This window comes from Falco naumanni, chromosome 5 (genome assembly GCF_017639655.2).
Source record: "Falco naumanni isolate bFalNau1 chromosome 5, bFalNau1.pat, whole genome shotgun sequence".
In the NCBI taxonomy this organism is placed as follows: Eukaryota; Metazoa; Chordata; class Aves; order Falconiformes; family Falconidae; genus Falco; species Falco naumanni.
Genome location: NC_054058.1, coordinates 4,062,740 through 4,087,141, shown reverse-complemented (window position 1 = coordinate 4,087,141; position 24,402 = coordinate 4,062,740). Strand labels below are relative to the sequence as shown.

The 24,402-nt window shown below is 48.9% G+C and overlaps 1 protein-coding gene across 3 annotated transcripts in view; it reads left to right on the top strand.

Annotated features, from left to right (window-relative positions):
* The window catches only part of LOC121089525 (galactosylgalactosylxylosylprotein 3-beta-glucuronosyltransferase 1-like), a 31,242-nt gene extending 9,351 nt beyond the window's left edge, over positions 1 to 21,891 (top strand). The window contains exons 2-6 of one of the 3 annotated variants that reach the window (XM_040596833.1): positions 11,569 to 11,717; positions 12,054 to 12,589; positions 13,895 to 14,191; positions 14,695 to 14,802; positions 18,435 to 21,891. In XM_040596833.1, the coding sequence (XP_040452767.1) occupies positions 11,606 to 11,717; positions 12,054 to 12,589; positions 13,895 to 14,191; positions 14,695 to 14,781 (1,032 nt within the window). In that variant the 5' untranslated portion in view covers positions 11,569 to 11,605 and the 3' untranslated portion in view covers positions 14,782 to 14,802; positions 18,435 to 21,891. Of the gene's footprint in view, positions 1 to 11,568; positions 11,718 to 12,050; positions 12,590 to 13,894; positions 14,192 to 14,694; positions 14,803 to 18,434 lie in introns of all 3 variants that reach the window. The other 2 variants (XM_040596832.1, XM_040596831.1) reach the window with 2 other exon arrangements.
* Positions 21,892 to 24,402: the final 2,511 nt, after the last annotated feature.

The window sequence follows — 24,402 nt, the reverse complement described above, 5'->3', positions numbered from 1 at the left end:
TGTCAACGCTTGCTCCCATTCATCGGCAGATAAGCTGCCATCAGCAAGCTATGTTCATAGTACCTCAAGACAAGCCATGCTTGGACTGTAGCTCCCTGGAAGTCAAACCAAGTCCTGTAGCTGTTAACACTGGTGCAAAACAGTCACTAGGTATGAATTCCGTGCTCCCTTCTGCATCGCGCTTATCAGACAGATAAAATCTGATACTAGGTGTTTCTCTCCTAACCCCAACATGGGTCCTGCCCTGAGCATCAGAACAAACAAATAGCCTAGAAATTAGTTACAACAGCAGGACCACGAAGCTAGTTTCTTCCTTCTTCTTCCTTCTTCTTCCTCAAGAGGTTTTGGGATGTTTCCTCTGCCTAGGAACTGTTGCTGGCCCTTCAGGGGTATTTTTTGCAGAATAGAAGTAGTTCACGCATGCATGTGGGAAGCTGGGAATGCCTCATCTGGCTTGTTGACTTCCACAAATGTCCTCTTAGAGAACTGCTTTTGGCCTCGTCCTGCTGCAGCTCAGAAACACCGAGGTGTCTGTCATGCTGAGAACACACTTACAAGACAACTGTTGACAGAAGACTGGCACGCCAGGCACCAGCCAGAGATGGAGGGTGTGTGCACGCTTGCAGGGGTTTGGGGGGGGAAGTGGATGGGAGCAACCTTAGTAACATCACCCTGAGGCCAGTCCCGTTTGGGTCATAGCCAGCACCCCTCTGGTGGGAGACAGTTAGTAAGTTGAGGGAGACTTTGCTGCTGAGAGAAAAGACTGTTCACCAGTCACATAATGTACAGAATCTGGTTAAAGACAAAGGCTGTGAGAAGCAACCAGAAGTGTGCTCCAGTCCAGGGCAGGGGTTTGTTGTCCAGCAAGGACAAATCGGACCTCTGTTTTAAGGTGTTCCTGAGTTTCCAGAGATCCAGTTTCTAGTTCTGCAGCTGCCACTTTTACCAGCTTCACTATCAGTGGGGAGACTACCCCAGTGCTCAGAAAACTTTTAAATAATTGAAGGGTGCTTTCCTCCCCCCAGCACAAGGGAAGAGCCAGATTCACCCCCAGAATCAGGAGAGAATCATATCCACCTCTAAGATTTACAGCAGCAGCCCATCTCTTGTTTCAACGAGAGCCTGCTTTTTGTCTGCCTTGATGTTTCAGGCCAACCTGATCTGCCTTTGAAGTGAGCTCAAAGGGCTCTTAAAGTGCCGAGAAGGGTTCAAAAAGCAAAGCCCAGTCCATCTTTACCCTCCAAGCAGTTGTATCTGCTTCTCAGTTGCTCTGTCCAAGGCTAACTGGCAGCCCGGGCATGTGGAAGGGAGGCAAGGAGGACAGCACTCCCCAGCAGACCCGAGTGCAGAGTTGGGCAGAGGAGCTATTTTCTTGCTCTTATTTGTGCAAAGACAACACTCCAAGCTCAAGGGACAGATGGACCAGACAACTTACCAGCTTGGAGGGTAGCATCCAACCCCTCCTTGCGTCCAGATCTCAAGCTGCCCCGAAGCACACAAATTCACAGGTAAGCCCACAAGTACAGTACAGCGTAGGACAGCCTCCCTCCCGAGGGCAGGTTTGTACACACCACCTGCAAAGACCACTTTCAGCCCACGTGCAGTTATGGAGCACAGCAGAGAGCAAGCCCTACACAAGCAAGCCCTGTGCGCTCTAAGAGAGAAAGCAGAGGCTGGTTCTCATGCTGTGAGCGTGTCTGCCCTCAGTTCCCTCGCAGCTTTCCTTGCCTTCCCAACAGACTCTTCCATTTTAACAGTGCAAGACATGGAAAACCAGAAACCAAAACCTGCACCTTTTCTTTCTGGTAGGACTGGATTGCTCTCAGAAAGGGGCATTTAGCGCTTGCTCTTCTCAGCTCTATCTTTCTTTGCCCAAATGCATCCACTGTGTACTTTTTCTACAAAGAAAAACTCAATGTTCATGAGGTAGGCTTATCTTCTGGCAGCTGCTGCTGGTGCCTAAGTTAGATATTTCTACTATTGCACTGACTGCTCTCCTGGCATTCCCAGAAGGTGGGAATTGAGTACGAGTCTCTTGATCTCAGATGCCCTGGCATCTAATTTGGCTGTGGCCTGCCTGTGGTCCGGAGGGAACAGCTTCCCTGTTAGGACAGGGGAGGACAGCAGCACAGCCCCGGCAGGACACTGGCTGTCGCCTTCCTGACCCTTTTTTCCTGTGCTCCCTTCCTCCCTCTTCATTTCACACACAGAGGGCAGGAGAATAAACATTGTCATCTTCTGACTCTCTCATTTTCATTCTGGTGTTTCTTTTAATCGAGCTCAAGCTATACTGATCAGCTGTGGCATTTAAGGTACAAATCAAGCAGCGGACCATAACATATATCTATTGCAAAAGACAATTCTCTAGGTGACACTTTATTTCTCCGTTCTATGTTCGTTTTTAAAAGTGTCTGCACGACACTTGGATGCCACACAGCAAATGGCAAATCTAATGAGTGCTGATGATTTATTCAGAGAAAGAAATAAAAATTAGCATTTTGGACCATCTCAGCTAGTTACAAAGCGAGCGTATTTCACACAGCTCAGAGAGCTGCAACAGCAAAAATGTCCATCAAGGAGACCAAAGTGGTGTTTCTCCTCTTTCCACTTCTCACTTAACCAGCGCCTGCGTGATGCGGTGGCAACACATTGGTGATGGCCAGCGTCTGCTCTCTGCTAATCTATGGAGCATCCACCCACGAAAACATTCTCCCAAATTTGCTCCTTGCCTGATGCTTTTATTGATCACTTAATTCAGTCAGCATTCCTAAATAAAAACTCCGGGGGATTGTTGCCCATACCCTGCACACATCCTCTGCCCACAGCTGTTTCCGTGAAATAAGGGGTCTGGACCCTGATTCTTCAGGGTGCGAGCACACATGTGTATGCTTTAAAATGTCAGTATTTCCACAGGTTTCGGGAAGACAGTAGACATCTTTAGGTACATCTGTGTTTTAAATGACATAATTACCGTTCCGCTCATTTGCAGTGTGATTTCAGCCACAGCAGCTTCTCCTTCGGTTTCTTTTGCCCTCCCTAGGAGTAACCGGGAAGTCCAGCAGGGAAGAGCATTTTAACATTGCCTTTGAAAGCAGGAGGAAAACAAGCTGTCTAAATCAATCAAGGGTGTGCATTAGTGATAGTGTGTTCCTCTGGAGGTCTGCATTTGATGTCATATTGACACATAGCTAAGATCAAAGCCCATCTCTGCATCCTGGCTGCTACCAGAGGAACAGCACTGGCTTTTGGGCCCCATATCTTTACAAAGAGCTTGTGATCAACGTGATATTTTATTTTTTTCCCTCAAACAAGCACCTGTGAAATGTAATTATCCATCAAATAATACCTTTTTTCTCGGAAAAAGTAATTCCTCTCCGTCTTTGAAAATGTTCTGGAAGCAAATACTATGGGTTTTTCCTTTCTGCTTTTGTAAGAAACCTGTAAAATGACAGCTCCCACTCCTGCTGAACAGGCATCAGCTGTTAACTCAGTAGGGAAAGCTCTGGATAAAATGTACAGATACTTCGGAACAATCCAGTATTGTTTTTGCTTCCTTAGAATTATTTTGCTTTCTCAGAAAAAAGCAAGCCCCTCTTTTTTTTTTTTCCCCCCCCTTTTTTTTTTTCTGATAATGCAGCTATTGGGCTGATTCATGCTGATACATTTGGAATGATTATTCTGTAATAGTCATCAGTGTCTAAAAAGGATCTCAGTTCTGCCAGAGCTCGGCAGCAGGAGAGAGAAGCCGATGTTTGAATAAGCCCCAAACTTCCCTGTCAGGAGAGGATAACTGCAGGCAGAGAGCTCTGTCAGGAGAGAGCTGGCTTTCTCAGGAGACATCTGGTACCTCCTGCTTCTGTTTGGGCCGGAGCTGCCAATTATTTCCCAGGTATTTCTGGCATCGCTGGATTATGACTTTGCAGCACAGGGAAATTGGGACAGGGCAGAGGGCTGCGTCCCTCTGAGTCACAGCCCACCCTCACAAAAGCTCAGGGGGACAGGAAGGCAATGGCAGGGCACATGGGTCAATCATGAAGGACGTTTGGGTCTGGGCTAATTAAAAATAGCCTGGTTTAGACCTCCTTTGCAGGCTCTGGAAGGCTCCCTGCATAGCTGGGCTTTGCAGCCAAGTTCAAGGTCTAGCCTGTATCTGAAATGGGTTATCTCTGTCCCTGCTGATAGCCCAGATAGGACCTGGATACCCTTGATCTACCTGGGGATAGCAGGCTGAGCCACGTGCTGTCTCGAAAGTATTGGCTCCCGCGGGACCTAGCCAGCAGATTTAATTAGCTTCGTCAACATTTCTTTTTTGTTTTCTGTTGGGTGGTTTTTTTGCCTTTTTTTTTTTTTTTAAAAAAAAAAAACAACTTCAGAACAAAGCCCTGTAAAAAGCATCACCCTCCCCCACTCCGTGCTGCTCAGGCACTAGCCACACGTCTGGGATAAGGATGCTCTTGGGAAAGGTGCCGTGCTGAGCTGTTTATGGACCAAGCTTGGAGGAAGATGCTTGACTTGGGCTTGCACAGGTGGTGGCGGGATGGGGGGGTGCATGGCGCATTCCCCAAGGACAAGCCTGGTTTCTGGGCTGAAGTAACGGCACTCCCATATGGCAAAGAGATTGGAGCTGGCAGGGAGAGGATGAAGCTTTTCTTTGCATCTGAGGAAGAAGCGCGGGGGCTTGGGAAGGGCGGCTGTTCGGCTGGGAGTGACTCACATCCCCGGGAAGTTGTCCCTGCAGGAGCCTGTGCACTGAGTGACAGAGTGTAGATGGGGCTGAGCCTTGAAACCCCACAGCTGCTGGTAGTTCTGCTCTTCCTGCCCTGGGGAAGGACCTGGCCATCCTTCCCCGTATTGTTTTATTATTTGAAGTTCTCTGGGGTTTGTCTTTCCAGGGGGCTCAGTTAATTTTGCCTTGCCCTCTGTCCCCACAAGCGGTAAGGAGGTGCTCACCCCGTTCAGATGGCAGCATTGCTCGCACTGAGCCATTCCCAAGGTCGGCAGCAGAGGGGCAATTAAAACCCCCAGCAGAAGAGCACCCTTCTACCTTCCGCCAGGACCACAGTCGTCCTCATTGTCTGTGCTACTGGGAGGATAAGATCCCAGTGGCGGGTTTAGCAAGGAGCCTTTCCCTTCCCTGTTCCATCATTAACATTTCCTTTCCTAGAAAAAAATACTTTTCCTTCTTTTTTTCCCCTCCGCTTTTCCACCCCCCGGTTCCAGCAGAGTTTAAGGGAGAAATTCCTGCTTCTTGAGCAGAAAACCTAATCTTCCTTTCCCCTTTCTGCTTCCTACCCCCACGAGAAGTACAGCTGGACTTGAACCCTCAGGCTCTGTCCTTTAGGTCTAGCCTGCCCTTTCTGTCCTACATCACTGTCGTTCCCGCGGACCTGTCTGAGGGTCAGAGGAGTCCTGCTGCTGAGAAATGTCCTGTTGCGGCTGTGTTTGCACAGTAATTACCCCTGCTTATCCCAGAGCAATAACCCCTTCCACCCACTTCTGTGGTTCCTTGAATCCGTCCTCCCACTTGATTGTGCACATCTCGAACAGGCAGGAGGCTGCCCGGCGAGGGGAAGCGCTGCGGCATCTTGGCGTGTCTCAATTTTAAACAGTATTGAAGTTTCGGCTGAAGGCTCTGACGGGCCCGAGGGAATGGGGGGAGAAGGGACAGCAGCTTCCTGTGGATCTCAGCAAAGCAGAGACGGAGCCGTTGCTGATCACCACAAATACCGGCACCGCCATGAATTATGCATTCCTTGTTTAAAGAGAGGTCGCTCTCATCAATAATTGAAAGCTCCCTGCTCTGCCTTCAACATCGCATCTCCCACACCGGGAGTTAGGGAACTCATGAAATCTGCATGGACTTCCTCAAGGTGGCTGTGGGGAGAGGCAGCACAACGCAGGCAAAACAAACCCAAAACCCTGCTGACAGTTTCAGTGGGTGAAATTGAGTCATCTGCACCTGCCAGCAGCTCTGCTCCAGTTCTGCCCCTCCTGCCCCTCTCCCCTCCCCGCACAACTCTCCTCCCAGGGTACACACAGAACAGTAGCTTTGCAGACATGGTACAAACCAAGATTACGGGGTGTTTCTGGAAGCTTTTGGCTCCATTAGCTGAGACTAGTTTGCTTTGGGTGATTGCCTAGAAAATCTCTACACTGGATGGCAGGGTGTTCCCGGGGGACAGTTTGAACTGTAAAATTTGTCCCTCTGGGAAGATAATGATCTTTAGAATCTGCATCTCAGGCTACAGACAGACAGCCTTGGGGCTAGGGTCGGTCCAGTGCTCAGGGTCTTCTAAGCCCAGCTCAGACAGGCTGGCTGCCCTGAACCAGAGGCTGCAAAAGCACCTTTCTTGCAGAGCAAACTTTCTGAAAGGTATGGCTCTCATGCGGATCAGGCAGGTGGAGGGCAGAACCGAAACCTCAGAGCAGAACTACCAAAGGCCGTATGATCCTCACCATTTCTGAGTTATCAAAGAGGATGTAAAAAGAGCGGCTTTTTGGCAGGGTTCTGGGAGAATCGCAGGCACCTGAACTCCCATGTCAGCTTTACAATTCCCGGTTAGCTGGGCCTCTCCCTGACTTCCACCTTTCTCTACCATTCACCCTACACGTCCTTCCAAACTACTCTGCAACCCAGGGAAAAAGTCACATATGTGAACTCTTAAAGTTGTATCTGAACAGTGAAGCTGCCTGGGTTGTTCTCCAGCCTGGGAATCCTTATCCCTCTCCCAACATCTGAGCTGCCCTGCCTGTAACAAATTGTACCCTGTTGGTAATTAGTCAACAGCAGTTGAAGAGATCAGTCACATGCGATGCTCTGAACCTCAGCCAGATCTTGCTTCTCTTCAGCACCAATCTGGGGCATCCAGGCTGGGGCTGGGCTTTTCTCCCCTGCATGTGCTTCTTTCATTCTCTTCTCCTGAATCCTTTCAGGTTAATGCCCCCTGCATCAGCACATGAGCTTAAAAAGAGACTGGTTGGTGTTGTGTCCTGGGAATTGAGAAGGCTGTCAAAGCAGTGTGAAGCGAGAGTAGTACGAGAAACATTTTGTCCCTATCATACTCAGCTTTGTACTCTGTGAATGTGTGTTTGTTTATTTTTTAATGGAGAACGGAAGATTGATGGATGAAATTAAGAAGAGGGATGTGTAATTGGAAAACAGCTCAAGAAGGCTACAGGCAGCATATTGAAGGCATCCATCAAACATCCAGCTAATGTTGTTAAGGGTGTGTGTAACACAAACAAGGGCTGCAGGAGACACTAGGGGGGGAAAAAAGAAAAGAAAACGGAAGGGAAGAGAAAGGGGAATAGGCAGGACAGGGGAAACAGCAAGGGAGGAAAAGAGCCAGCAAGAGAGTGCAATCAATAATATTTGTATTGCAAACGCATCCAAAGGCTCCTGTTGGGATCAGTGCGGGACCGTACAAGCACATTAAGAGACAGTCCCTGCCCTCTACAGTTTAAACCCAGGAATTACGGGATGATCGCTGGAGGTGGGCCTAGATCACCACAAAATTTTCTTCGGATCTTGAATCTCATTTCATAGGACCTGCTCTGAATGGGTTTAAAGGCAGAGGGAAGGTAGCTGGTTGTGCCAAGAATACACACAGCAATGCCTGCCAGCCAGGCACGCAATTCATCTGAGCTACTTAGGAGACTTGGGTTTTAATTATAAAAAGTAGGTAAAAATACGTGCTGTAAACCTCTGCAAGCCCCACTGGGGCCATCAGCAGGCTACCCAGAGGCATTGATGTGTGACTGGGTTTTGATGCTGTGTTTACAAAAGGATGGGCTGATGCTTTAATGGACCACTTAGTGGGAAATATTCCATGTGGGATGGACATGAAGAAAATGCAAAGGGTCTTTGTGTGGGGAAGGAAGGAGAAAAGACAAAGGCTAAAATTATTAGTAGGCCAGGGGATTCCTCTAGTCCTGGAAACAGGGGGAAAGAGACACTCTCAGCAACTGAGAAAAAGCAGGTGAAAGATGTAAAGGAACCAAAAAGAGCACAAGCATGATGGATGCAGGGGATGGCAGTGGGAGAGAGAATGTAATGTTTTAACGAGAAAATAAAATATTCCAAGACAGATTGTCTGAAAATGGGGTTAAAGTCAGCTCCTCTGTGAGGTTCGCAAGCAACCTGGTGCTTTGTGTGGGGTTTAACTTGTTCAGCATTGCATGCTTTGGAAAAGCAATAGAGAGAAGATGCATGTAGAAATAAATGAGCCAGGAGCACCAGGGGACTTGCACACACAGACAGCATCTCCACTTGTTTGCAGTGTCTGGGAAGCATGAACAGGGCTGGCTGTGAGGAGGAGGAGAAAGAACTAGAAAGGGAATTTATTAAAGCTCTTCTAACTCTGATCCACTCTCCTCTGTGCTCTCTTGGTAACACAGCTGCCACCACCACCTCCTCCTCTCCTCACTCCAGAAGCGACCTGAGTTTGCAGCAGTGGCAGGCCTGCTGCATAGAAACTGTGCCTGTATTATCAAGGCATTTTATCAAAGGGAAAAAACCCTGGCTGCCTAACTTTAGTGCAGGGACATTTGTAATTGTAAGCATACTAGAGGAAGCAAAGAGCTACAATGACCCCAAGCCAGGGCCCAGGGTGGACCTAGGTGTCTGCTGCCGTTACGAGGCAGTACAGAACCCTCCTTGTATTTCTTTGGTGGCTTTGTCTGTTCTCATGGCCCTGAGTGATGGGAAGCTTTGCTCTGTACTGGTACACTGGTAAGGGAAGGGATTTCCTGGAAGGAAGGCAACCCCTGGTGTGGGTAACACCACCACCACCCCCCGCATCCAGCCTAGATCTCTACCTTACCAAACACGTACACCTTTGGCACTAAAGCTTGAAGGAGACATTTGTACTTGCCCTGGACCCAGCTGCCAGAAAGCAATGGAGTTATGCGAGCCAGCATGTTTGCTGCACAAGGCTGCTGCTGGCATCACCAAAGCACTCCTATGTGCCCCTGGCCACACAGGTTCCTTGGCCCACTTCTTCATCAGTTTTCCATCACTTGACAGTAGAGGAATGGGCACCAAGGTGTTTCCTGAGTGAGGAGTAAGAAGCATTAGAGATTATCACCACAAACAGTTGGTTTGGGTAACAGTGAAGACAGGTTTCCTTGAGGGTTTGTTCCAACGTTGTACCGTTGGTGTCTGACAAGGAACAAGCTCATGTTACAGCAATTTCCTTGAGAGGGCTAGTGAGTATCTACTTGCCCACCAGAAGGCTTGCTGAGACATGCTAGTCTTCTGTCAGATTTGGCTGAAATGGGTTTGATGGTTACTGGGACTCGGGCACTGATGAGCCCTGCAATTGCATAATCCTTGTTTTTTTAGGATACCAAGGTAAAATGTCAGGGAAAAAAACAAAGACAGGCCCTAAGAAGGTCCCAGAGGATTAATTTAGAATAGCATCCCCTGACATCTTCCAGGTGTGCCATGTGGCTGCTGTCACTGCAAAGCAGAGCCCTGTTGGACCAGTCTCACACGGTTCTCTGAGGCTGAAGCAAGGCAACCCTTCCCCTTCGGACAGATGAGGAGCTGCTGAGCCCCGATCCCAGCAAGGAGTTTCCTTTGCACAAAATGTGCCCACATCCCTTTGAGGACCCTGGTTTTAGATGACTGGCCTTCTGTACACCTAGGAAACCCCTGGCAGAGCAGGAATTTAGAGCCAACTGGTTTGAACCTCCTTTCCATCCTTTGTACCAGTGTGATGCTGTCGCTGTCTTCCCTCAAACTGCCTTCAGCCTAGGAGAGCAAGAGGGCTCGGTGGGGCTGTGCTGTTCAGCAGCTCTCCAGTTCCCAGGGCATGTGACTGTAGTTTCCCAACAGAAATCTCTCTGCAGGAGGCTAATGAAAGTTTTATGCTCCCTTTGCCTCCTAGTGAGCATCACTGTGGTAGTGAGGAAGTCCACCAGGAGAAGTATTTGGCATCAGAAAGGTAATCCCAGAAGAAACAGATTACAGACGTTACCAGGAAAGAGAGGGGAAGGAGAGAGGGGGGAATAAAACCCAACTATCAAACGTCAGGCAGCCTGCTTGGAGTGATAGCAGAAAGGCCTCAGGTGGTAACAAGTCACTCTGCTCTGCATCCTTCTATGTTTCCACAGGCTGCTGTTGTGCAGCAGCAGAAGTGGATCCCGCTTTCTGGAGCACTGCTTTTGTTGCTGGTGTGTAATAACAGCACTGGGAGATTTTATACCCTGAGAGGGACTAAAGCAGAAGCTAGAAGAAAATGTTCCTGACCGTATGGCCAGAGCCTACAGAAGGCAGCACATGCACTAGGCAAGCCCATCTGATGTTGGATTTCCAGAAGTCATCTCTGGGTTCTCATGCGTCTACGATTTACTGCACACAAGGGTCTTTCAGACAGGTGAGCCAGGGCTGGGATCTCATCCCGCTATGGCTTTACACAGGGCTGAGTTATGTCCCTGAACAAGTAAGTGGTCTGCAGTAGACATCCTAATACTTCAGTCTGTACTTTCCAAATGGATCATTAATGTTGGATATTTTGTTGAAGGCACGGCTACCTTGAGAAGCCAAGGATCTGACCTCCAGGCAGGCGGACCGCTTACTAATCATATTAACTAGTGGGAGCTGAAGGTGCTCAACAATTGCGAAAAATCAAGCACAGGATTAGGATCACTGTATCTTGGACCATCTGTAAATAAGCCACCCCCTGTAGCTGACTGTTCCTGATACTTCTGTCCTTTATTTCTCTTTATTTTCTTTTAGTTCCTCTCATCTTACAGAAAGAGTTTCGAAAACAAATATTGCGATTCCTCAGATCTCACGACTATGTACATTACAGAAATGCTAAGAAAGGCATTAAAGTATTCTGAAGTCTGTGGTTTAAACTAATGCTGCAAGCCAGGAGTAGAAAGGGACATAGAATAATTACATTGTCAGCAGGCATCACCAGCACTGTGGAATGACCGAGGCAGGGATTTTGTGGAAAACTCAGTAGGTGATAGTGTACATCCCTGATTGCCTCAATGTATATGCATAAGGAGAATGAATTAAAACTGCAGGAGTCAATGAGATGCTTGCTGTCTTGAAGATACCTGACATTTTCTGGTTTGTCCACTTGCATATGCAGGAACACAAATCTTGCACACAGTTTTAAAAAATTCGACAAAGGAAGCAAATTAAGTGGTCATCACAAAGCTCGGGATTGAATACCAGCTCCAGAGAGGGGGCAAGTAACAGTCCTCTCTGGCTTCAGAATCAGCAACATGATCAACCCTAAGTCAAGGACAGTGGGTTCATCACGGGGCAGCAGGAGGTTCTTTATAGCAACATAAATAGATAAAAACTTCTGTTCAATAGCACAGGAATTGGCCAGGGCAGCTGGATAATGGTTCAGGCCTGCCACATTAATGGGGCTCCTTGTAAACTTATACTTAGACAAACGCTTCGCTGGATCGGGGCCCAACATTTATCGTGCCTTCCCTCCAAGCAAGTCAAACACAATCCATTAATTTGGCCTCTAGACTTACTGCCCTAATGTTTGCGGTGACTGATATTTCAGGGCCCTTACACTTTTTTTTCTGCTCTGAAAGTTAGAGAGATGCCTGGGCATTGGAAGCTCTCTGCAGCATGCTGAGGAGACGTAACCTTCTTACCACGCTCCTGATTGCCTTGCCATGGGCTCTTCTCCTAACCTTGTGGCACCAGTACCCAACCACCCACTACCTCAGCCTGCTGAGAAGTAAGTGCAAGAGTTCTGCTGTCAGTGTGCTGGTGGTTGTGATGATTGCTGGTGCGAACCCTCTACAGGAGATGCTCTCTTGAGGGATGGGTTAAACAAAGACAAACTTGCCTGCAGGCCCCCTCAGGGTTTGCCTATAGCAGGCACACAAACTGTTTTTAAGAGTGCGTTAAACATGCACCTTAGGCTGGCTTTGGGGAGAGGATGCTGATGTGCTGAGCACTGGCTCCAAGCAGATGTGTCCCCAGCACTCCCTGGAGAGGAGGCAGCCCAGCAGCAATTAGTTCTCTAACATCTTTCTTCTTCTTCCTTCCTTCCTTCCTTCTGCCCCAGAAGAAACAGATGAGAACGTGACCTCTAAAGCTCTCCTCAATGGTACATCTGCACTGAGAGAAGAAGGCCTCCCGTCATGCATTCGGCAGCAGCAAAGCATAAGGGCAACGCCTAAAGTCATCCAGAATTATGTGTACTCCAGGCCTCCACCATGGTCAGACACCCTGCCAACCATCTTCGTTATCACCCCTACCTACACCCGGCCAGTGCAAAAAGCTGAGCTGACCCGTCTGGCCAACACCTTCCTACACGTACAGAACCTCCACTGGGTGGTGGTGGAGGACTCGCCCCGGAGGACCAACCTGGTATCCAACCTGCTGGAGAAGGCAGGGCTCAACTTCACCCACCTCAATGTGGAAACACCCAAGAGTCTGAAGCTGGGGCTGTCCTGGATCCCATCCCACACCCCAAGGGGGACACTACAGAGGAACCTGGGGCTGCACTGGCTGAGGGACAGCTTCAGCAACACAGCGCCTCCAGAAGGGGTAGTGTATTTTGCTGATGATGATAACACCTACAGCCTGGAGCTCTTTGAAGAGGTAAGAACTGTAAAATTACTTGGGACAGAAAAGCAGCACACAGCTACAAAGCCTCTTAAGGCCAGGCGCACTTGCAAAGACCTTTAAGAAAGGGCTACCATCGGACTCAGCATCAGCCGGGAGGCAAGGGCTCTGGCATGCTGCCTAGAGCCTTCCTCACCTGCTCTGCGCTCAGCGGGAGCTGGGTCTAGGGCAGATGCAAACCTATAGTTATGCAAACCCAGCAGCCGTGCTGCCAAGGGCTGAAAGAGCAAAGAGCACATCTGCCATGGTATAGGCTGCAGATGTGGCTCACACAGCACTGCACTAGCCAGAGCCTCTTTTGCCAGGGACCAGAGGATATATACTCCAGAATTTATACCTCTCCTCAGGGAGCACTGACCTGATTTAAATAAGCATCAAAGACAAACTCCTGGCAAAGCACAAATCTGCACTGTTGAAGGGGTGCGATGGGTAGGAGATGTTAGAAATGTTGACTGACTTTTTAATCCACCTTTTCTCCCTGGCTGCCCTTCTGTACTGTGAGTTCCAGCCACCACAACAGGGCTGTGCCCCTGGAATCACAGAACCTTGCCCAGACTTCTGCTGGAAACCTGGCTTTTTTGAGATGCCAAGTCTATTGTAAACTTGCAAAAATCCAGTAAAGTCCCTCGTTGCCAATTTAAGCCAAACTGTACTATGCCACTTGAAATACAGAGTTATGCATCAGAACACGTTTCCAGTTTTCAGAATTTTTGAAATCTCTGTTACGCTCATCTTTTCTTACTTCTTTCCTGATCCTTTCTGATCATTTCAGTAAACCCCCACTCTTTTAGGTAGTAGCCATGGATGGAAGAACAAGGGTGGAGGGAATTCGTAATAAATAAGGACAAAGAAGCATCAGTCAGGGAGGGAGATTACTTGCATGAGGGTGAAGCTGGTGTGAGTGGAGTTGATAATACAGAGCTAGAGGCTTGGTAGAAGTTGTGTTTGGCATTTACCAAAATGATAACATTTTAAAAAGATGATAGAAGTTCAGATGAGAGCAGAAAACCAAAGGTTTTCCTTCTTCTGAGGGACTGAACACGAGCACAGAAAAGCAGTGAGTTTGGTGGTCAGAGAAGTCCGTGCTGTAACAGCCTCGTGTCTCTGCAAGCTGTAGCTTCAGGCAGTAGCACAGGCGAACAGGAGCTTGTGCTGCCTGGAGCTGTGTGATTGTGTGGGAGCTCAGCGGGGGAGGACAGGTGCAGAAGATGGTACACGAATGGGTCGGGACAGACAATGCGGGGCTGAATTCTCACAGCACTGTTTCTTTCTGGCACACAGATGCGCTACACGAGGCGGGTGTCTGTCTGGCCGGTGGCTTTCGTTGGGGGGCTGCGGTACGAATCCCCAAAAGTGAGCCCAGCAGGGAAGGTGGTGGGCTGGAAAACCGTCTTTGATCCTAACCGACCCTTTGCTATTGACATGGCTGGATTTGCTATCAGCATCAAGCTGATCCTGGAGAAGCCTCAGGCCAGTTTCAAGCTGGAGGGTGTTAAAGGAGGCTACCAGGAAACTAGTTTGCTGAAGGATCTAGTGACTATGGATGGGCTGGAGCCCAAAGCAGCCAACTGCACGAAGGTGAGTAGGACAAGGGACTTTGAAAGATATATTCTCCTTGCCGTGTCCTGGCTGCTTTTACAGCCTCCTGCCATGCTCCTCCACCTTCCACTATGCCTGCCCTGTGCTGGCACATGTCAGTGCCGAATGGTGCTGGGACAGATGGGCAGAGCCTGCCAAATTCTTCACAGATGTGAAGCTCAGGGAGTGCTGAGGAACAGTCAGTGCTATGCACTCTGTGTTAATAAAGAGCCTCAGGCATAAAATTCGTGCCCAGGCTACTTTCTTTGAAGAGGAGGGTTGGCAGAAGGTTGAGTCTGGGTTTTTGCTCCAGAACAACCCCTCCTCCTTGACACTGTTTCATGCGCATGTAAAGTCTCTCCCAGGCTCAATCCGGTTGAATCATCGCATGCTTCAAACAGTTGTGAGCCCCAGGTTGCTGAGGATCCCACCCGAGGGATGTGTGCTGCTCTCAGCATTTCCATGGCATCCAGAGCCCCTGAACTCTCCATGATTCCTTCTAGGTGTTGGTCTGGCACACAAGAACTGAGAGGCCCACTCTGGTTAACGAAGGCAAGCGTGGATTTACAGATCCCAGAGTAGAGGTGTAAGCAGAGAGCCAGCTCCAGGGTGTGAGTACTGTTGTCCTTATTGGTTTTGGCAAGGCAAATGATCTGTAGCGGTTTCCTTATTTATGCTATTATTTCCTTAAAGGCTCCATATATAATTGTCCCAGTAACTCCCTTACCATGCCACCCTTTGCATAAGAAGTAGATCCTCATCTTTACCTACTTGTGGTCTGCATTTCATACTCATTCAAGCCTCCCTGCAGTCCACATGGAAGCTTTGCCTGCATGCAGACAGAGAGAAAAGTGGCAGAAGAATCCCATGGTTTCACTGACTAATAATGACAAGCCAAATTCCTTGCTCTCCTATTTCTGCCAGGTCCAAACTCCCTTTAGTGTGGGAGTTGTCCTACAGCGTGTGGCAAGACATCACACTCCTGCAGACGAGCTTTTCCCCCAGCAGCCCTACCACCTCTGTAGGTGGCATCCACCTTCAGTTTTCATCCTGCATGAACAGCCGTGGTGGGAGCGCAGCAGGGAAAGGCTGATGGGACACTTACACCACCTCAAAACAGGAACCAGCAAAGCACAACCTATACAGACTTTCAGAGTTTGAGGGGCTTGCTACCAACTTTACCACAGCCAGGAATACATCTGTTGTTGAGGAGAAATAATGAAGGCACTAGGAGTGCCTCTGTAGTCCACAGAGCCAGGTTTAGTGGCAGGATGGGGAACTATGGCAACCACCATAGCTGAGAGCAAGAACATATTAGAGGTGATCAGTGATATGTTCTTAGAACATAATGATGATATGTTCTTAGAGACTGATGAAGAACAGGCTTCAGAGGAGCTGTGACCTCCTCTGCCAGCTGCCAAGGCATCTGATCCCAATATTTGCCCTTGGCAGATTCCTAGCCCAAATGTCCCAAAAGAATAAAGGTGTCCAGTTTAGGAGTGCCCAGCTCTTCCCGGAATCTGTGGCAGACTACAGGACGCTGAATGATTTACTCCTACTTTGGAAGATATTCCAGGGCTGCTTTCAGTCCTGACCCCAACGTACATCTCATCTCAGCTCTACCAGTGGAAATAAAACTGATAGCTTTTGTATAGGCAGTCATGAGTATTTTAACTTCTGCACTGACCTGCTGTGTGCATTACTAGTAGCTGCATACAGCATTTCCACGTCATCTCATCATCTCTGAATGGCAGCTGTACAAAGAGTGCAAAGCAATCCCAGCGCCTGCACACCCAGCAGCAGACAGGCGGGACAGGAGTCAGCTGCCGAAACCAGGCACGTGGTGCTGCCGCAGGGACCCTGGGGTGGCCTACCTGGCCCTCCTGTGGGGCACAGACTCTTTACTGCCTCTGCCAGCTTTTCATTAATACATCAGATATCCTCGCAACCCGTAGATGATGCTAGACACCTAGGCTTAGGCAGCAGCCCTTCTTTTAACCTGTGCTTCTGTGAAATCCACTAGCAGTACCAGGCTCGTTTCACATACCCGTCCACGCTGGGTTTGCAGTAGCTAAAGCTATGACTGCCTAAACTCAGCTCATAATGACTTAGAATCCAGTTAACTGATCTGGAGGTACCACTTAATTTGTAAAGGATGAGCAGGCTTATAAAACCTCAGACAGATTAGACCTGCCTTGCCTACTTGTCGGAGGAGGGGCTGACTGCACCCCTACAGACGCAGAGTGTGGATGTGACGTTTTCATAAATGTGCCGTGTGTGTATCGGTGCTTTCATCCTCACCCTCTCTCCCTGGCCAAACACTCTGCCATCCCCTATGAGCAATGCCACACACCCACTATGGATTTTCATGGGAATGGTTCCTCATATGTCATTTGTTGTGGGAAAGGGGAGCAATCAGTCTGAGAGATCAAGCCACTGCCACTCATGCACCAGCACCCTTACCTAGCGCCGGCCCCCCCGGTGCGTTCAGGCCAGAGTGCCGGCTGGGCCAGCTCTGTAGCTTTTGAAGGAGCTTTCACGTGCGTTAACAGCAAATTCGACCACAGTCCCTTCCACACCATGGTCTGCTATGTGGGGCAGCTGCTCTGACCTAAGTGGGCAGGTGACACCACTTCAGGAGACACCTGCAAGGTAAATTGCTTGACCGGGTCCTTACTATCAAGGCCACTGAGCTTCAGAACCCTGACAGACATGATCTAGATAAGCCATCCCTGAGGAAAAAAAAAAAAAAAAAAAAAAGAGGTAAAATTGCTCCCCTGAGGATATTTTGTTCTTAGACAGAATAGGGAGACTATTTCTGTCTTTCCCTCATGGCAGTTAGTCCTCGTGGAGGATCAGATGAGTCCCAGACCTCCCAGAGGCCTCCTTCCCCTCTCACACCTGCAGATATGAGCCAGGCAGACACTGTCTGGTGCTCTGTTAACCTCTGCTTTGACCGCTTGCATGGCTGCTTGGCACGTGTGCCTAGTTGGTGGGTTGCCACAGACACAGTGTCAAGGGACCTGCTGATTATGTGAAGATCGGGCTCCAACAGGTGCTGAATAAATAGCAGATATTTTGTCCCAACTGGAGTCCACCCTTCTCCACATTCCCACCACCCAGCTGAGTCTGGGGGGAAAAAAACTCTTTGCGCCAGATCAGGGCAGATCTGCACAGGGGGAGCAATAAAACACATCAGGGTTTTGTTTTTCACAAGAGAAAAAAAAAAAGAATAACTCAACATTTAGAAAAAGGAAAGCATTTTTCTTTTCTGCACTAGAAATTCTGCTTTTTTTGCTGCCCTGAGAACCATCAGGCAGGATCTGAGATATGCTGGGATTGCGGATCAGGGCTGAGAGCCTCAGCTACTTCCCCAGCCTCTTTATGCAAAGTGGAGAAGCAGGAGGGACAAAAAGGGGGTCTCTGAGCCCATCTTCGGCTGGACAAAGGCTTTCACTGTGGAGATGTGGAAGCTGGTCGAAAGCCTGGCCTCTGAGAAACACTGGGGTCATGTAGAGTATGAAGGGGGATGTGGCGGATGAGGAAAATCCTTGGGATTGTCTGGATTGCAACAGGGGCCACAGAGCAACCGAAAGCTGTGACAGACACGTCCCTGCTGACTGTATTGAAACCCCCTCGAAACACAGGTTTGTCTTCTGAGAGCAGGAGACAGACATTAATTTCTCTTCATATTTTACTTTTTTAAAGCCCTGGAAACTATCACTTTAAGACTGATGTTATAAAACCCTCCCATTCTTATTGCTAACATCTATTTACAGGCAACTGAGAGAAGAGTTTGCTTAGGTTAGCATAGAATTCCTCCTGCCTTCTGATATTTGGAAAGGGGGAAAGAAGTTCATCTGCATTTCAGAGCTTCCAAACAGACTGAACAAGAATCCTCAGACCTCATCCTCCTATTCTTTCTCTACAAAATTATCAGAAAGGTTAAAATAATGATTTTTATGGGGAGGGGAAAAATAATCCTTCAAAAACTTTTTCTAATTTATAAATAAAATCTCCCAGCTAGGACTTTGTAGTGCGGATAGAACAAGCAGCTCTTCAGCCACGTCCCAGCCCAAAGCTGTGCATAGTGTGGTTGAGGAACCTGTTTACTGATGCCTGCCTGGCATCTACCTGAGCCAGGGGACAGCCTTGTTGGAAAAGTGTCTCCTGCTCTGTTGCACTGGATGTCGTATCAACACCTCTATCTCCTTCTTACCCCGTCTTGTGTTTCTTTTGACAGAGGCAGTGGGCAGTGATTGTTCCCAAAGTCTGTCAGCAACCAGAGCAGCTGTGCACCCTGCCTGTTCTGCCCAGCGCTCTGCTCCACTGCTGGAGGATGATAAACACTCCCAAACGTCACCACGCCGATCAGCTCCCACTGCCCCAGTGGTGGTAACCAGCAGGGACAGAGCTGATGCGGTGCCCTGCAATCCTACAGCTCTTCACCTTTGACTTTGTGCGCTGGCTCCCGTTCCCCACCTGGGAGAGGAGTGCTTCCCTTCCCCTGCAGGCTCTGTGTTTTTAACCATTTGTTAAAATTTATTAGACGCGACCTCCATTCTCGGCTGTGTCAGCATACAGGCTGAAATCCAGGATGGGTGCGGGTGCCTCTGAAGGTCTCTCCTGGCATACTGTAAAACCTGAGCTTCAGTACAGCAGCTGCGAGCTGCAGTGGTTCAAGGACAGGAGTTGTCGCAAGAGCACAAACGCAGACATGTCAGCCTGAGGCTGTTATGCTCTCAAAACAGCTTTCAAACAAAGCTAGCCTGAGAGAGGCTTTCCCACTGAAGGATGCACTCAGATACCTACATGGATCAGCCTTCAGTGTTGGAGAGGGAGCTGTGCTGAAGCGCCTCATTTGGGGTTTGGGAGTTCGGAAGGGATCTGGTGCTTATGCCTTGGCTGACACCCTGAACTGCCCTCGCTTGAAGTGGTTTTGGAAAATGCTGCCCCAGATCCCCAGGCCCAAAGGCCTCTGGATAAAGTTTCTCTCCCACTCAGGGAGACCCCGCAGATACTGCACCTCAAAGGCCATCCCTCCATGTCTTGCTGCAGAGACCAGAAAGCAGGGGCAAAGATGGGTGGACTTGAAAGTGTTGTTCCTAGCCTGGAAGCCTGCTGCTGCACCATCAGGTGCTTCAGTAGCCGTAAATCGTGTATACAGACTTGCTTCCTAGACCTCCAGAGAGGAAAACACCTCTCTGAGGTGAAGGTGGGTGAGAAGTGCTTGCAGGAGAGGAACCCTCAGCCTGCACTCATCTCCTGTGAGAACATCAAGAAATGCAGAGAGACATCATTGGGAAACAGCTCTTGGGCACATAGATGACAACTGAAATAGCAAATGTGACAAGCTCTTCCAAGTGAACTTTGAAAAGCATGTGTGGCGCTGTGAAGAGAGAGGAGACGGTGTCACGTGGAAGGGTTTCCCTTTCCCTTGATAAAACAGGAAGACAGCCAGGTGGAAGGCAGCCCACAAAGGAGGAGGTGGCAAATGAGGGCTGAAGGAAGCATGCACTGGATTAAAAGCACAAGTGTTGGTACCATGTGTGTGCGTGGGGAGTGATGTCGCTGTGACTTTTCCAGGAAGATTCCTCGAATGACCCAGAAACCCCTCTGAACATATCTTGAAAACCATCTTCACTCAGGCCATGAGAACCAAGGCTTTAGGCATTCAAAACACATTGAGGTTTTCACAGCTGGGGGAAAGTTATGAGCAATTGAATCATCTCCTGCCCAAGAAGTTCTGGGCTGGCAGGAAACTTATTTATTTGTTGATTTATTTATATTAGAGTTCTTCTCTGCCTATTCCTCGTTTAGTTTTGTTTTTTAGCTTAGATCACCTGATGCGTTCATGAAGAACGAATGTTTCCCCCTCGCCCTGGAACAGTAGAGCTTAGCGTTCACTGATGAATGTCATATGTTCTGCGCTCCCTGGGGTTTCTTTACAATGGTGTCTTAAAGTGGCAAAATAATCAGAAACACAGCAAGGAGGGGAGCACAGCGAAGGGAATTACAGTTCCTTTATGCAAGAGACGTGGGTGGCACTAAGTTTCTGACTCCTGAGCAATCATAGTGAGGTAAAACCATGTGCAAAGGAGTGCCTGGCTCAGCAGATAGTCCCCATGGGATCTCAGGAAGCCTCCGTGATGGGGGCTTTTTGAAAGGTATCTGGGAGAGGGAGCTGGTCAATGTTCCCTCAAAAGGGGAACGAGCAGCCACATATCCTGCTATAGGAGGGACGCTGAAGTGCAGGAAGGGGCAAGAGGATGAGATGCCTCCTAACAGAGAGCGGGGCAGGAGAAATCAAAAAATAGGCAACAAATAGAGTAATGGAGACAGTGTTTAGTGAGGCTTAGGCCAGGGTCTTTCTGGATGAACACGCCCAGCACGACAAGGCCACCCTGCCAGCCATCTCAGCACGAAGAAATACCAAATGGGCCATGAAAACAGTGTCTTCTCTGTGCCCTAGAAAGGTCCTCACAGAGCAAGGGTCTGATGTGCTGACACTGGGTAGCATGAAGGAAGCCCAGCATCCACAAAACACTTTTCGTTCTCCATTTGTCAGAGCTTTGTGTCCTGTCCTCTGCAGGAGGTAACAGGCCTTGCAGTCCAGTGGGCTTTGCCAACCCATCCTGCTCCAGGCAGGTGGGCTCAATGCTTCCACACAGCGTGAAACCAAGATTAAGTCCTCTTTGAGGTTTCGGTGAACGAGCAAGAGCAAGGGAATAAAGGAGCTGATTTATGAACCTCCGTTTTCTCCTCTGAGATGGGCAGAGTTTCTGCCCGTATGAACAGGAGGGAATATGGTGATTAATTCCCTGGCTTTTGGTCTCACACGGGTCCTACATAGGGTTTTGGCACTGACAGTGGGTGTTTGTAGCAAGGTTCTACTCCAATTGCAAAGGACACCCACACACGTTTTTAGAGAGTTGTTCTCTCTGCATCCCTGTAAGAAAGCAAAATTATTATTCCCATTTTTCCCACTGGGGACCTGGATCCCGGTGGTATGTGTTACACTGTCAGTTCAGTGATGGTCAGAGTCTGCTCTCAAGGCCAGGCCTATCGCACCATCTCTGTTGTTGCCCCAGTGTGGCCCTGTGGAGGAGAGTTTCTGTGAATCAAGAAATTCTGTCAGTCACTGAATTGTGCAGGACCAAGACCTTGTATGGACAGCATGGATGTACAACAGCTGATATTCCAGGCTAGCAGACATTTGGACCTGTTCAGCACAAACACTCTTTTCCCTGTAGAGCAGCCTAAGGACAGCAAGGGCTGCTGCTGCTGGCTGAGGTGTATCAGCTAAGGGTGGGTGAGTAACAGACGCCACACGATGGCTGTTAGCAGAGCTGGGTGGGAGAACCCAGGCGTGGAGCAGCGGTCAGAGTTACAGGCTTCAGGGAAAGTGAATGCAGTAAGGAGGGAAGCTGCAGATCAAGCCTGAAGTATTCAAAGAAGAGAAGGCATCCCAGCGCCTGATTTTTACTAGCATATTAGTACCTGATATTCATGTTCCCTGAGATTCATCCAATTCACCAACCAGTGAATATTACTAACATTTCCTGCTGCAGAAAATACTATTGACAAAGGAAAGAGAATGTCAAGAAAGTACTTTTTAATGGTTATTTATTTATATTGAATGGTACTAGAGCGTTATTAAATATGATGTGAATAGTACGATATTGCACCATTGTCTTGTCTTGCAGTGTAAGTGCTTACTCCTTTTCTAGGAAAACACAGCAGACTGTAATGGAGAATGTATCCGTTTTAGCTGTTCTCGTTTCAAGGGTACGCGCTTGAGTCTTCATCTGACCCAGATGCTACAAAAGAAATTCAAGCAAAAATATTTCAGTCCCTGAGACTGCTGCGATATACGGAGATAAGGGAAAGAGACAGAAGGAGACAGGAGAATATAGCCTAAGCTCCGTAGGCTCATAGCATCTCTAGCTGTCGTTTTGGTGACATGGTGACCATCGCTGATAATGCTTTGCAAAGGTGCTGACCACTACTCAGAAGTGAGTGGTGGTCAAAACACAGAGCAGGCAGTCAGTTCTCCATCACAAGGGAGAGGGGAAAGGTGCCACAAGCTCTCTCAGCAAGCAAGCGGCGTTGCACGGTCACACCTAAAGAAGGCTGCTGCTGGCAGTGAGCAGGCTGCCTGACTTCTGCGGAGGTCTGCTCTGCAGGTGCTCCGTATCCAGTTGAGCTCTGCTGGGCCAGGCAGCTCCTGCTCACTGTCCCCCCTCTGAGAAGAGCCAGGACAAGCTCTCCCAGCAGCAGTATGGTAAGTTACGGTTGGACTTGATGATCTTAAAGGTCTTTTCCAACCTAAATGATTCTAGCCTACGTTCCAACCCCCCTGCCCTGGGCAGGGACACCTTCCACTAGAGCAGGTTGCACAAAGCCCTGTCCAACCTGGCCTGGAACACTTCCAGGGATCCACAGCTTCTCAGGGCAACCTGTGCCAGTGCCTCACCACCCTCACAGTAAAGAATGTCTTCCTAACACCTACTCTAAATCTACCCTCTTTCAGCTTCCCCCTTGTTCAAGCTGTTCCCCCTTGTCCTATCACTACATGCCTTTGTAAAAAGTCCCCCTCCTGCTTTCTTGTCAGCCCTGTTAAGTACTGGCAGGCTGCTTAAGGTCTCCCTGGAGCCTTCCCTTCCTCAGGCTGGACAACCCCAACTCTCTCAGCCTGTTTTCACAGAGGAGGTGCTCCAACCCTCTGATCACCTTCGTTGTCTCCTCTGCATTCACTCCAACAGATCCATGTTCTTCTTATGTTGGGGGCCCCAGAGCTAAACACAATACTGCAGGTGGGGTCTCATGAGAGTGGAGTAGAGGGGGACAATCCCCTCCCTCAACCTGCTGTCTGTGCTTCTCATGATGCAGCCTGGGGTACAGTTGGCTTTCTGGGCTCTGAGCACACATTGCTGGGTCATGTTGAGCTTCTCGTCCACCAGCACTCCCTTCCACTTCCTTTGATAGAAACCCTGGGGATTGGGAGGGCAGTGGATAAGACACATCAACTGACACTGCATGAGCACCCTGCTTGGTATCACTCTAACACTTGCGTATCGTTTCTTCCCTCTTTGCTCGGCATTTTCAGGGCCAAGCTTCCCAGACACTCTGCTGCATTTTCAACAGGCATCTGGTGCAGGCCCTAGGAGACAAGGCATGGCAGAGAAGGGGAAAGAGCAAGAGCAAGAATCTTATTAAACAGAGTGGAGTGAGGTACTTCTCTCAGTCTCTCATCACGTTCAGGGCCGATTGGAGGTGAAATTGCACTTGGAGGGAGGGGAAGCCCCCTCCCCTGGGACAATCCAGAGGCTCTCACACAAACTTAATTTCAAGCTCTGTTGAAGATGGTGTTTGTCTTTTTTTTTTTTTTTTTTTTTTTTTTTGGTATGCATTCAATTTAATTTCTCAGGCAGACGTGTGAAAATGAGAAAGGCAGACCTTTGACTGTGAAGACAGCCCAGTGCCTGCTTCTTACAGATCCAGGCTCACATTGTTTTCCTCCATCACTGCCCTCAATAAATCTGTGCACAGGGGTTGCTAAAATGCCCGCCACTTCCCTTCCACGCTTTGGTGCAGGCAGTTAAATTTTTTTTTTTGCATTTAAGCAATCCAATTCATTTTTAATTCAAAACACACCCCAGCTTTCCATGGCTCTGTTTAAAACAGGAACACTGTGACCTTGAAAAGGCTCAGACCTGCAGGCACCATGAAGTTCTGATCTGTACTCTGCTCTCCAGTCCATCCCAGCTTGCCACCTTGTGAGAAAAAGGCTCGTGGTGGTTTCTGATCCACCCATTTCAGTGACAGTGGCTGAAGGGGAAGAAGAGGAACTGCATTTGGTTTTGGAAGGCTCCTGAGGGAGATGTTCCTGGAGATTTAGCTCTCCCAGCCCGCCCAGAAACATGTGCTGTTCAGCTCCTCTGCAGCTGATCTGGCTAGTTGTATGTTAGTTTTCCAGTCGTGAAAGCACATATGCACATAGGTAAACCCACCGACTGGGGTAGGCTGTTGTCTTTCCAGCCAACCTGCTGCTTCTGCCCAGGGACTGACACATGGTGATAATTTTTACAGCTAAACCCTGACTGCAAGAAAGTCAGCAGAGCCACCAGCGCAGGACAATTCCAGTGGGTCCAGCATCTCCCTACTTCTGAGACGGATGGAAGCAGGCAGGCCTTGCCCAAGTTGTTCCT